The 13,667-nt window shown below is 38.8% G+C and overlaps 1 protein-coding gene across 1 annotated transcript; it reads right to left on the minus strand.

Annotated features, from left to right (window-relative positions):
• Nucleotides 1-9,661: 9,661 nt before the first annotated feature.
• On the minus strand, nucleotides 9,662-10,798 carry LOC122107209 (actin-related protein T1-like). The gene has a single exon (XM_042678800.1). The coding sequence runs from the start codon at nucleotides 10,796-10,798 to the stop codon at nucleotides 9,662-9,664; it is 1,137 nt and encodes a 378-aa protein (XP_042534734.1).
• Between the last annotated feature and the right edge of the window lie 2,869 nt (nucleotides 10,799-13,667).

A 13,667-nucleotide genomic window follows, 5' to 3' on the forward strand; every position in this document is an offset into this window, starting at 1 on the left:
TGAAGTTTCAGTGTTTCTGGCCTGTAGGGATAATGTTTCTGGCGAGAGAAAGAATTAGGTCTTTAAGATGCATCTGAACAGAAGTGGCTCCTAACTGCTCAACCTACCTTGCCCTGTATGATCCAAATCTCTTGATTAATATTAATCTTCATTAAGGGTAAGCAAGGAGTTTGCTCTGGTGCCATAAAGACAGTAGTTCTCTGAGCCAGTCAGAGTGTCCCTTCTGAAAATGGGAGAAAGCCTTTCTGGCACAATGAAAAAGGCATGAGGGGGAAAGCAATAATACCAGCTTGAGCTAAGTTGTTAAGGAAAACATTGGGCTGTGTGTTTTTCAGGAAAACATTGGATTGTGTGTTTTTCCCAAAAATCCCTTACAATCATGCTGTATGAAGATGTGGGTTGGAAAGTAATGAAAAGGTGGTTCCATTGTAAAGAAAGAAGTATATTTTCTTTCTTTTCCTTTGGCAATCAGGGTCAATTGGTTTTCTTGAATAAAAATGACAGCTTGGGCAAGCAGAGCCTGGTCTGGATGGAGAGACTTGGGACCCATCAGTCTTGTTGTACCATCTCTAGGAGGCAGCTTTGGGTTCCTCCACCCTTGAAGACAGTTCACACTGCATAAATATCCTTCACAGTTAGGACAAAATCAGAATGACCTCTACTGTCTGTTTAAAATGTTACAGCCAGCTACAATTATAGCAAGCCATCATTGGGCGAGGGCACCAGGGATGCTGGCCTTTAAGATTAACCACTTGGAAGGTCAAACCTAAAGCAAAAGGCCAATTCTAAGGCCTTCATTTTGTCCCACCTCTTGTTGTTCAGAGCCTCTTCTGGATCTATATAAAATGACTAAACGGTAACTACCTATGTCTAGCAGACTATGGGTAAAATGCAATCTCAGAGTTGGCAGATCACACTAGTGTGTGGCCTTTGCCAGAGACCTAGTGATATTACTGAGACTTTTTCTATCATCAAATGTATTTCCAAGAAAAATATGTAAAAGTATAAGCAGACTTGAGCATGGAACTAAGCCCTGAATTCCTAGGATTACACGAGAGAGTGGTATCAGTTAGAAATCCAAAAGTATCTCCAGATTCATCTTACAGTAAAATATTGCCGTGAAAAGAAATCGAATCAGAGCCATACTCACATTCCCTCCACTAAGGGCAAAGGAGTATTAATAACAATCAAGCCCATCACCCACGACTTAAGACCAGATGCTTCACTAGTAACTTTATTTTAACTGGTAAGCAGATTCCTAATGTTCTTACAGATTTAGCCCTAAGCAGAGTGATAAGCTTAAAGAAGGAGGAAAAGCAAAGATTGTCAGTTTACTCACCTTTCTGCATATCCTAGACAGGATAGTTTCTTGTCCTCATTTTATTTGACCTATCACTATAGCACATAAAATTACTATTATCTACCTCTTAAGTAAAGATCTTTGTGTTCTTTTAGATCACTGAATTATGCTCCTTTCTCATTTCTTCCTCAACTTTGCAGCTCTTTTTACTGGGATTTTCTGACTTATCATGTTTTTCAGGGTCCTAATCTACTATAAATTTGGAGTAAACAGACTCCAAATAACTTACAAATACTACTTAGAAGGTTGTCATGTGGGTGTTGCAAATTTCCATTTCAATGACAGTTTAGAGTCTAAATAAAAATTAATATTATATATGAAAAACAATCGTGAACAATACCTGCAATTTTATCACCAATAAGAATCAAATAATCTCATATCACATTTCCAAATATCATTTAGCATCCTCATTATATTGAAATTAAACATACAAAGCTTTATTTAATGTTATTGTAAAAGAAAATATAGGGGCTGGGAAGGTGGCTCAGTGGTAGAGCGCTTGCTTGCATGCCTGAGGCCCTGGGTTCGATTCCTCAGCACCACATAAGCAAAAAAGAAAAAAGCAGGAAGTGGCACTGTGGCTCAAGTGGTAGAGCACTAGCCTTGAGCTGAAGAGCTGAAGGACAGCGCTCAGGCCCGGAGTTCAGGCCCCACGACGGGACCCAAAAAATAAATAAATAAAAGAAAAAGAAAATATACTTATTATAACAGATGTTTTAAATACTGTGATAATTGCTTTAACTTATTTTTAATTTTTTACTACTATATAATTGTATACAAAGTAATTATACAAAATGATGTGTGAATTTAGTTTTAACAGTTTTCTTTTTTTGTCGGTTGTAGGGCCTGAACTCTGGGCCTGGGTGCTGTCCCTCAGCTCTTCAGCTCAAAGCTCTACTACTTGATCCACAACACCACTCCTGGCACTTTCCTGAGGATCGAACCCTGGGCCTTACGCATGCACAGCAAGCACTCTACCACTGAGCCACCTTCCCAGCCCAGTTTTTCCAAATTTAAGTAATATTTCATTTGCAGTAACATACATATAAAATTTTAAGTTCCAATCAGTATTGATGATTCATGTATTTATGTATCACAGTATTTTATTACTGAACTTTTACATAGTATTTTATAAATCAACTCCCATTTCATCATTTCCACTGTTCATTAATCTGTTATCAGTATATCATATAAATATATGAGATCATTTCAATAAAATGTTTTTCATTGATAATTTTTATTGATATTAAAGATTTTAAGATTTTATTAGAAATAATTTAGGTTTGTTTTATCACCTTTCTGGGATAATCTTATTGTACATATCAACTTATAAGTTTTTATAGCTTCAATGGATAGTTATGGTGTTGTAGTTTTCTTTGAAGTTGTCATTTTCCTATCTCCTCCCACTGTGGTTTTGTTATCTAGACACACATGTGTCTTGTTATTAACTTTTTCAAATATGAAAAAAAGATTTTATTGATTTACAATGTTTGAACAATTTTTACAGCTTCATCTGAGCCAGCATTTTGACATTGCTAAACAGGCAGTGGAGAAATATGTACAAAGTATGTTTTAAATATGACATCTACAAAAGATTTCATTCATTCAGGTGGTTAATTGTAACTATAGTCTTTTATTTCCACTCTTACTTTTTCCTTTCTTGTTACTTCCATTCCTTCCATACATCAACAACAACTTGTGCAGGCCCATCATTTCTTATCTTTTGTTCCAGGTATGGTGGGAAAAGCCTTGGGCGGAGGTCCACTCACGGTGATAGAGACCCTAGGGGGTCCATTCAAGAGTCTGATAGGATATATTCCCATTCCTTAGCAGGGGCTGAGTGGCTTATCTTCATCCTATGCCTTTTCCTTACAGATGGACACTAGAAACCTGATAATAAAAATTGGTGTTGTCTCTGGGTGCCTATGGCTCACACGTGTAGTTAGAGCTATGCAAGAGGCTGAGATCTGAGGATCGTGGTTCAAAGCCACCTCTGGCAGAAAAGTCCATGAGACTCTGATCTCCAATAAACCACCAGAAAAATAGAAGTGGCGCTGTGGCTCAAATGGTAGAGCACTAGCCTTGAGCTGAAGAGCTCAGTGAGAGCACCCAGGGTCAGAGTTCAAGCCCCATGATCGACAAAAAAAAAAAAAAAAATGGTGTTGTGATTGGCAGTTCTAAAACTTTCTCTTAGGATGTATTTAAATTGAAGAAAACATTTTAACGGAGATTTTAAAAGTTTATCTGTATGATGCAATTTGATTTCTATGATATTTTCAGTTGGATGTGTTTTTAAAAAGGCATAAAGTTGCTAGTCTGGATTCTTCTTGTCACAGTGATAATGTTTGTAATTTTTGCATTAAGGAAAAACTGCTGTTTGAGTTCAAAGTTACCTACAGGTAACTCAGACTAGAGGAAAAAAATGGCCAGTTTAAACAGTGGTCCAGATGCTCTGCCTCAAGATTTCAAAGTGTCCTTCAAGTGGAAATAAAAACTGAAGTTTAAAGTGTTAAAACAGAAGTTAGTAAAGGACTAAAAATTTAAAAAAAATGGATTCCTGGATATAAAAATGTGAAAGTAGCCAGGCGCTGGTGGCTCACACCTGTAATCCAAGCTATTAGGAGGCTGAGATCTGAGGATCATGGTTCAAAGCCAGCCTAGGCAGGAAAGTCCCTGAGACTCTTATTTCCAGTAAACCACTAGAAAACCAAAAGTGTCACTGTAGCTCAAGCGGTTAGAGGACAGCACCCAAGCCCAGAGTTCAAGCCTCATGACTGACAAAAGTAAATAAATAAAAGTTAAAGTAAAATTGTCCTAAATGTTTGTTTCAAAGTGCAAAAGAGAAACAATTTGGAATATCAAAATAATTGTTTAATGCCTTTTCAAGGTATAGGGTTTTTTTGTAACAGTTTCCAGGAGGCTCACAGAAAAGGACAGAGGAGTCTTATAAGTTTGTCAGATGTAACTTTGGCCCTTAATAAGTTCAAGATAAGACCATGCTTATAAAACTATTTCTAATATCCATCTTTGTTGCTTTTAATTGGAGTAAAGTGGATTTTGTAAAGACAGTTGATCTGAGAACTGTGGTCCAAAACCAGCCCCAACAGAGAAAGGTCCCTGTGAGACTGTCATCTGTAATCAGCCAGTAGAGTGCTGAAAAGCAGAGTTGCTTTGTGGCTCACAGTGGTAGAGTGCTATCCTTGAGCTGGAGCACTGAGGAACAGAACTCAGGCCCTGAGTTCAAATCCAGTGAACAACCAAGGGAAATGCCAAAGGTGTATCATCTTAGCATGGAAAAAGGCACTCCAGGGACCCTGGCAATGATGGAACATCCAGAGTTACAAGCAACTGATCAGATGAAGATACGGTGTCTGACCCTGAAATTACTTGTGTTTGGTCATAGAGGAATGGTTTTAAGTATGTCTTTCTAATGCCTATGTCTGTCTACTTCAGTAACTGGGCAGGAACTTGTCAGTAATCTGTGAGAGTGAATAGTAAAAAGATAAGGTTCTTAAATGTGGAGGATAGTTTAAAATCTCCCCCTCCCTCCCCCCCCCCCCCCCCAGTATCTGCTCAAAGCTCTAATTGGCAGTGACTTTTGGGCTAGCACCAGCCACATTAATTCACCAGTTCAGGAAAGAATTCTGTGGACCTGAGACTGTGTCCCTATTGAGATTTTCTAAAAGCCTGAACAGGTAACTTAGGCATTGTTAGGATCACTAGAGTTCAGGTTTCTCAATCATTCAGAAAAGTGCTTTTGCAAACCAGAGTGTTAAACAGGCTACACTGCCATAGCCCAAGAAAAGATCTGTACAGTTGTTAAGTATTAAATGTTGTATATAATTTCCAGTTTGAAGTAAAATACTATTCCTAATGACATCTAATCCTGGCAACCCCTTAGTAAAATAGTCTAAAATTATAGGTTCCTGGCTAAGTAGGATCCATGCCCCTGAGTCAGCTTAAAGAAGTTACAGAAGATGGATCTTCACCCATCAATTACATTAAGATCAAGGGACAAGAATCATTTTTAAAAATGAGGCAGAATAAAATAAAGGTAGAGGCATGAGAAACATGTGTGCAAGTGTGGAGACTACACTTGTGAGAGATGGTTAAAGCCCAAGCTTTCTCTGTCTGCTTAGGAAATTCTAGCCTTATTTAAAATATCTGCTCACCAAAAAAGTTGTCACCCTGGTAAATTTATCCAGGGGCCAATGCCTAAAACTTCCTTAAACCAGTGGGACACCAGCCTGAAAAAAAACAGTGTACAAACAAGAAAATATTGGGAGAGTTCACTAATGTCAGGCCTTAGGTAAAGCTTCTTTAATCAGTCTATGTAGAATTTACAGAAAACCCAACAGAAGTTGTGACAATCTAGTTGAGCCCCTGGGAGATGTTGATGCTGCTGCTGCCTATCCCATTTGCTTGAAGTTCCAGGACAGCCTGAGAGTCATTTGGAGGGAAATCTATATCATCATCCTGACCACCTCCAGTGTGGTGAAAGTGGACTGGGCTCTTGCCTACTCCATCACATGCAGCTGATTCCTAGTGAAAGACTGCTTTGGACCTACTGCAACTAAGACTTTGGTGGTAGGACATTCTTTCTGTGGGACTTAGATTTGTAAACTTTACCCTGCATGACCAGGGGAAAGAAAGTTCAAAGTCCCCTGACTATATGGTTACCAACCATATGGAGCCATCTTCATCTTCCAGAGTCCTTAAAGTACAGGAGGAAACAGCCCAGGAAAAAATTCAGCCTTATTACAGAGAAATAAATGATTTTATTTCATGTACACAAGAAGAAAAGGGGGGAATATAGTAAGGTGCCTGAGCCTAAATAATTTGCAGCCATTCTGGTGCCTAGGAAGGAGATGGTGGCTATCCATCCAGCTCCAAGGCCTGGAGATGAAACAAGCCATCCTTTGAAATGCAGATGCTTAGCTCAAGGCAGGCTAGGGGGGCTCTGCTTCAGAGAAATGCAGATGTTGTCTTGTTTCCTTGGTGGGGGAGGCTGATGCCCTCCAATTCCCTCTGGTGATAGGCATACCTGGATCTTTGGAGACAGGGGTGGGTACTTGGCTGTTAAGTTATTGAACTTGTCAGTCCAGAGCCTGGGACTGGAAGTGCCCTATGACCCTGCCCCTGCCCAGACCCTATTTAGGCATGGAACAGCATAGGCACTGGGACACTATGCCTTGTGTGTCTCTGTGATTGTGTCTTGTGTCCTGTCCCTGGCTCATCTCTAGTCATCATGGCATCCTAATTCAGCTCTCCATTGGAGCTGAATTTGTTTGTTGGTACTGTTTTTGTTCTTTCTTTCCTCTCTGGCCTGTTTCCTAACCATGTTACATGTACTTGGGGTCTTCAGGCCTTTGTAACAATGGGCTGCTTGCAGACTGCTATGTAATAAAGATTCCAATATTCTATCTTCCAAAATTAGGCATCCCTGTTAAGTTACCTTACAACCAAATGAATATTGTTATACACACAAGTGAACGAATTCACAAAATATGTTTTCCTTATGAAAGTACATCGTGTGACAAAGGATATCTTTGGACATTTTATTTTTCTCTTAATAAAGTTTTGGGGAAATCCCACTAAAATAAAGAAGTATTTCTGCACATGTAATTTATTCACCAATTTCTTAATTATTAACCACTAATGCTAATATTTTATCCCTATAAAAATTCGCTTTGAAGAAAATGGCACTTTGAATATGTGGAAAATGCAAATCAGATGGACAAAATAAAATAATCAAATTGAACTGTTGGTTATTAATTGTTCATGTGGAAGCAGAGTCCCTGAGTTTACAAAAGCTTAAATAGAAAGTCCTGTGCCTAACATTCTTTTGATATTACTCATCTGATATCACAAAAAATGTTTACCAATCCTTAGCAGAAAGAACAATGCTGGAATGATTTCAATATCAAACCTCAAACTCTATTTCAAAACCATAGTACTCAAAACAATTTGGTCCTGGCACAAGAACAGGCTTGAGGACCAATGGAATAGATTCAAAGACTCAGAAATGAATCCTCAGACCTATGGCCACCTAATCTTTAACAAGGGAGCAAAAAAAAAAGCATGGAAGAAAGACAGCCTCTTCAATAAAGGTCCTAGCAGAACTGGCTAAACGTGTAGAAAACTGAAGTTAGATCCTTATATATCATCCTGAACCAGGATCAACTCCAAATTGATCAAAGACCTCAAGGTAAAAACAGATACCTTTAAAATATTACAAGAAGAAATAGGAGAAACACTAGTGCTCCTTGGCACAGGACGAAACTTTCTTAATAAAGATCCAGAAACACAACAAGTCAAAGAAAGTCTGGATAAATGGGATTTCATTAAACTGCAGAGCTTCTGCACAACAAAGAACATAGCTTGTAAAATATATTGAAACCGGGGCTGGGAAGTTGGCTCAGTGGTAGAGCATTTGCCTTGCATGCCTGAGGCCCTGAGTTTGATTCCTCAGCACCACATAAGCAAAAAGAAAAAAGCCGGAAGTGGTGCTGTGGCTCAAGTGGTAGAGCGCTAGCCTTGAGCTGAAGAGCTGAGGGACAGTGCCCAGGCCCAGAGTTCAGGCCCCACGACCGGACCAAAAAAAAAAAATATTGAAACCCCACAGACTGGGAAAAGAGCTTCACCACCCATACAACAGACAAGGTGCTCATATCTAAAATACACCAACAGCTCAAGAAATTAAATTCCCCCAATACAAATCCCCAAAGAAACAACCACCCCATTAGAAAGTGGGCTAGAGACCTGTCTGAAGAGGAAATGCAAATGGCAAAGACACATATGAAGAATTCCTCAACAAGTCTAGCTATAAAAGAAATGCAAATCAAAACAACATTGAGATTCCCTCTTATATCAGTTAGAATGTCCATAATCAAGAAATCTAACAAATGCTAGAGGGGAAGCAACCAATGGGGAACACTACACATTGTTGGTGGGAGTGCAAACTTGTTCAACCACTCTGGAAAGCAGTGTGGATTTTCCTCAAGAAACTACACATAGAGCTCCCCTATGACCCAGCAATCCCTTTTCTGGGAATCTACCCAAATGTCCACAAACAAGGCCACACTAAACCTACCAGTAAGACAATGTTCATCGTAGCATATTTACCATAGCCAAGACATGGAACCAACCCAAATGCTCCTCAGTGGATAAATGGATCAAGAAAATGTGGTACAAATACACATTGGAATTCTATGCTTCCACCAGAAAGAATAACATTGTTCCATTCATAAGGAAATGGAAATATTGGAAAAAATATATAAAGTGAAGTAAGCCAGACCCAAAGAAAAGCAGTTCACATGATCTCCTTCATTTGTAAGAACTAGAATATGTAGAAGATACTCTTAGCAGGGGATCTCAAGAACCCAAATGCTTAATGAAAAGGACTACATAAAATGGAGCATATTAATATGAACTTCAATTCATGGAATCAAGAGGCTCTCATTAGATAGACTGTATAAAATTCATTCCTTTTTTTTGTTTTTTTTTTCTTTCTTCATTTCTCTTAGCTTTTTGTACCTCATGTTTCTCATAATAAACAATGCAATATGTGGAAGAGAAAGGGAATCACAGAAATAGCAGAACAACGGATGGATCACAGCAACATTGATACCTGACACTGTGTGATATGAACATTATAACTTGGGGGATAGGGAGGGGCAAATAGAAGATAAAGAGGGATGGGGTAATGATGATTAAAAATGAATGTACTTATTGTTTTACCTAGGTAACTGTAACCACAACACATCATCTTTCAATTAAAAAATAAAATTAAAAAAATAGTTTTATTTTGCTAAAGACTAACACAATGAAACTATTGCTTGAGTCCGTGGAAGAGACAAGCATGTATTTCCATCTTTGTTCTATAATCTCTGCACATTTTTCTTGGTGATTCTCCTTTGCATACTATCAATTTCAACTGTAAGACTAACAACTGAAAATAGATTCTAGAAACCCTAACTGAATCAATTTCTAGGCATAAGCATCAGGCACCTGTTACTATTAACCCTTAAGTAAATATATCAACATATCACCCAAGATTTTCTTAGGAAAAAACAAATTTAAGAAGACAGAATAGGAACTAGAGCCCACAGGTCGATTAGAACCACCTAAAGATTGCTATGCATACCACAAATTACTTTGGAACTACAAAAAAATTAACTGATCCCTGAAATGGGAAATGATGTTTATTGAATATTCTACTGAAGCCCAAGGAGCTATCCTACATCTCCCTTATAGTTCAACCATATGTTATTTTGAACTGGGCTTTGTGATTAGTGCCTGTTAAAAGCATTTTCTTTGGATAACAGATTCACCAAACTCTTTGAACTCCAAGGAAGTGACCCACATCTTCTTAAAAGCATTCATAGAAGTCACAACTGAAGCACCAATCCATGTAGAGAAACTTCTATCAGGAGTAGCTATGATCTTAATAAGGGTTCCCAGGGGAGTCAGCTGTTGTATGTCTTTCATGAGCCTTTCTGTTAGTCCAGGGAATAAAGTGCTGCCTCCTGAAAGCTTAATCTCCCCAAAGAGGTTCTTCTGGATGTCAGTTTGGCATTTTGTGATACTGTTGTAGAGCATTTGAGAGAGTCCTGGATTGGAGTCACCGATGAGGTTAGGTGAGAAAAGTATCTCAGGCAATTTGCACAGTTTTTCTCCCATGTGGATGACATTCCCATCTGGAAGTCTGTATTGTTTCAGGATCTCTTCCTGCTGTTTCTTGCATATTTCCTTCTCTGGCTCCAAAGGGACAAAGCACATTTTCTCTTTCAAATTATCTGTAATGGCCTTATTGAGTATACATGGGAAGTTACAGTCTCTAGTTACTAGAAGATGGGTGAGATGTTCGGTGATATCCCTCCCTGCCACACAGAGCCTGCTGACTGCATGAGGCAGGTAGTAACCCTCATAGACAGGAACTGTGCTAGTAATTCCATCTCCAATGTCTACCACCAGGCCTGTGACACACGCAGAGGCATAGAGAGCTCCCACCGCATGGTTCAGCAGATACAATGCTGGCACAGAAAATTTCTCAAACATGATTTCCGCAATCTTCTGGCGAGTGCTTCTTGGATTTAAGGAGGGCTCAGTCATTAGTACAGGATGTTCGCTGGATTTTATACCTAATTCCAATTCAAACACATGATTCCAGAGGTTCTCCGCATCATCCCATCTTGCCACCTGCCCACGCTCAATGGGATAATGCAAAAATAGCCTATCATACTTGCGCCGGGCTTGTTCTCCTATGAAAAACCTCTTCTGATGGATTCTTAACGAAGACATGTTAAGTTTTGGGTACCCCACAACAGAGTCGATGACACAACAGGGTCCGATCTCTCCTGACAGACCTACTTTGCAGAACCCAGAACCACAATCAAAAATCAAAGCTGGAATATCCAATGAGTGTCGACTAAACATGTTTGCCTCGATCTTCTGTACTTCACCAAAATAAAGATATTCCTTGGCCACTTTGTGCAATATGGGGTAATTCCAATAGTGTCAAAGCCACAATATTCCAAAGTTCTTAACTTTTCTCCTAGGTGAAGTTGGTAAGATGTCCTTAATCCACCAGAAAACACTTATACTAACCCCATAAGTGATGACTTTCTGGTGGCCCAGTGCCTGCTGATGGTATTTCAGAGGAAGTACCCAGGTATGTAGTAATGCAGCCATGGCAACAGTGGTCCTTATTGAATCACAGATGGGTGGGGCCTCAGAACAGTCATTAACCCTTCATGGTGAGACAAGAAGCAGGTGAAGGCAAAACACATGACAGGTTAGAGTAAACAGAACCTAAAGCAGAGGCCTAGTTTAAAATAAAATCTCATTAAGGAATATATAAAAGAACCATACCTATTTTAAATACAAACTTGGTGAATATCTATATTTATATCTATATATCAGAAAACATTTCTTAATTGATATTAGAAAGAAGATGACTGCAGCACACATACTGAGAAAGGAATTGTGAGAACTGAAATAAAATATGTTCTATGGGAGAGGGACGAGTGGAGGAGGTAGGGGATGGAAGGATAGTAGGAGAAAAACAAAGGCGGGGGTAACAATGCTCGACAATAAATGTACTCATTACCTTACTCATGTAACTGTAACCCCTCTGTACAGCATCATTAAAATAAAATAAAAAATTTAAAAATAAAATGCCACTAGAAAATTAGCAAGTATATATATAGAAATATATGTGTGTTCCAGGCGCTGGTGGCTCACGCCTGTAATCCTAGCTACTCAGGAGGCTGAGATCTGAGGATCGCAGTTCAAAGCCAGCCCAGGAAGGAGAGACCGTGAGACTCCTATCTCCAATAAATCACCAGAAAACCGGAAGTGGTGCTGTAGCTCAAGTGGTAGAGTGCTCGCCTTGACCTGAAGAGCTGAGGGACAGCGCCCAGGCCCAGAGTTCAAGCCCCACGGCCGACAAAAAAAAAAAAAAGTATATGTGTGTGTGTGTGTGTGTGTGTGTGTGTGTGTATGTGTGTGTGTGTGTGTGTATAAAACAATCTCAATCAATAACTGGATAGGTTAAATAGAAATGTTATGTGACTATTAGTTTATTACATATTTATGATAACTTTAATTATTCTGAGAACCCTTTTAGAGGCCTTGATTTAGAATTGAAGCTGTTAAGTAAGAAGTTTGTCCCAGGTTAATGTTCTCTGTACTTGTTAAGCTGCTGTGTAATGTGAGATGGCAAAAAATACCCTTGTCTTTGTTAAGAAGAGGAGGGAATAAGCATCAGATAGAACTTCCAGTTTAGTGGAGATATCTATATTCTATTCAAGTCACCTCTTTAAAAAATGTCCATTGAAATCTGTTTTCTTATTTTGAACAGTTCACTGAGGTAACTTTCAAATAATAAATGCACAATTTAAAGTACCCTTTGTTTTAGCATACTTATATCCCCATAATAAAATCAATTTGAGACAATTTCTTCTAATAAAGAATACAGTATATTTTATCTATTACTGCTGACTAGACTATCCTCTTAAGTATTAGGCCCCAGGAAACTATTTTCTGTCTGTAAATTTTAAATTTTCTGCATTTTTCACATAAATGAAATCATATATTACATAGCCTTTGATTCTGAAATCATTCAGGCCTTATATTGCCTTTTCAATTCAACCATTGCCTCGATAAAATGTTCTTTTATCATCTGAGAGACATTTAGAGTTTTAAACCCTGTTATTATGAGATACAGTTCTAGAAACAATCTCATAGTTGTTTTGTGTGGACTTACATTTTCATTTCCATATGGCATATATTTGAAAAGCATTGTAGGTCTCTCTCATATCCTATGGAAATGTGGGAGAAGTTAGACACTTTTACAGCATTGTAAAATATTATTAAGCACTGCTTAGCTAAGCACCAGTGGCTCTTATATGTAACCCTAGGTATTGAGGAAGCTGAAACCTGAGTGTTGTACTTTGAAGCCAGCACGGGCAGGAAAATCCATGAAACTCTTTATATCTAATACTACCAAAAAGCCAAACGTAGAGCTATGGTTCAAATAGTAGAGTGGAGCAAAAAGCAGTTCAAGAACAGCACCCAGGTCATGAATCCAAAACTCAGGATCAGTGCATGTACATGCACACACACACACACACACACACACACACACACACACACACACACACACACCACTGCTTATATTCATTATAACTCTTATATCAAGCGTTAGTTTTAATATGATTTTTTTCCCTTCCTGATTCTCAAATCCTTCCTGTGGCCCTAACTATATTGATTAAAGGATTAGCAGTTCAAGTAACCAGGTGGATAGTGTTCACATGAGCATAGGCTGCTTTGAAAATTTCACGGACATCCTGAGAAAGTTGTACAATGAAGCATAATTCTGTCTTCTGGAGAAAATAGCCCAGCAAATAACTTGTACAGAAATTTCTGCTATTAGAAATCCTAGAGAACTTGGGGCTGGGAAGTTTGCTAAGTGGTAGAGTGCTTGCCTTGCATGCATGAGTCCCTGTGGTTGATTCCTCAGTCCCACATAAGCAGAAAAAACTGTGAGTGGCGCTGTGGCTCTAGTGGTAGAGCACTAACCTTGAGCTGAAGAGCTGAAGGACAGTGCCCAGACCCAGAGTTCAAGCTCCACGACTGCCAAAAAAAGGGGAAAAAAAAGAAATCTTGGAGAACTCTAGATGATGCTTAATGCATTTCCACCAAGGCACTGGCACCACAGAAGATCTATGACTTGTGTAAACATGGTGTTCATGTGAACACATATTAACAATATTACTTTCCAGTTTTATTTTACTTTGTGAAT

The sequence above is a fragment of the Dipodomys spectabilis genome, unplaced genomic scaffold, assembly GCF_019054845.1.
Source record: "Dipodomys spectabilis isolate Male_0828 unplaced genomic scaffold, ASM1905484v1 ptg000048l, whole genome shotgun sequence".
Taxonomy (NCBI): Eukaryota; Metazoa; Chordata; class Mammalia; order Rodentia; family Heteromyidae; genus Dipodomys; species Dipodomys spectabilis.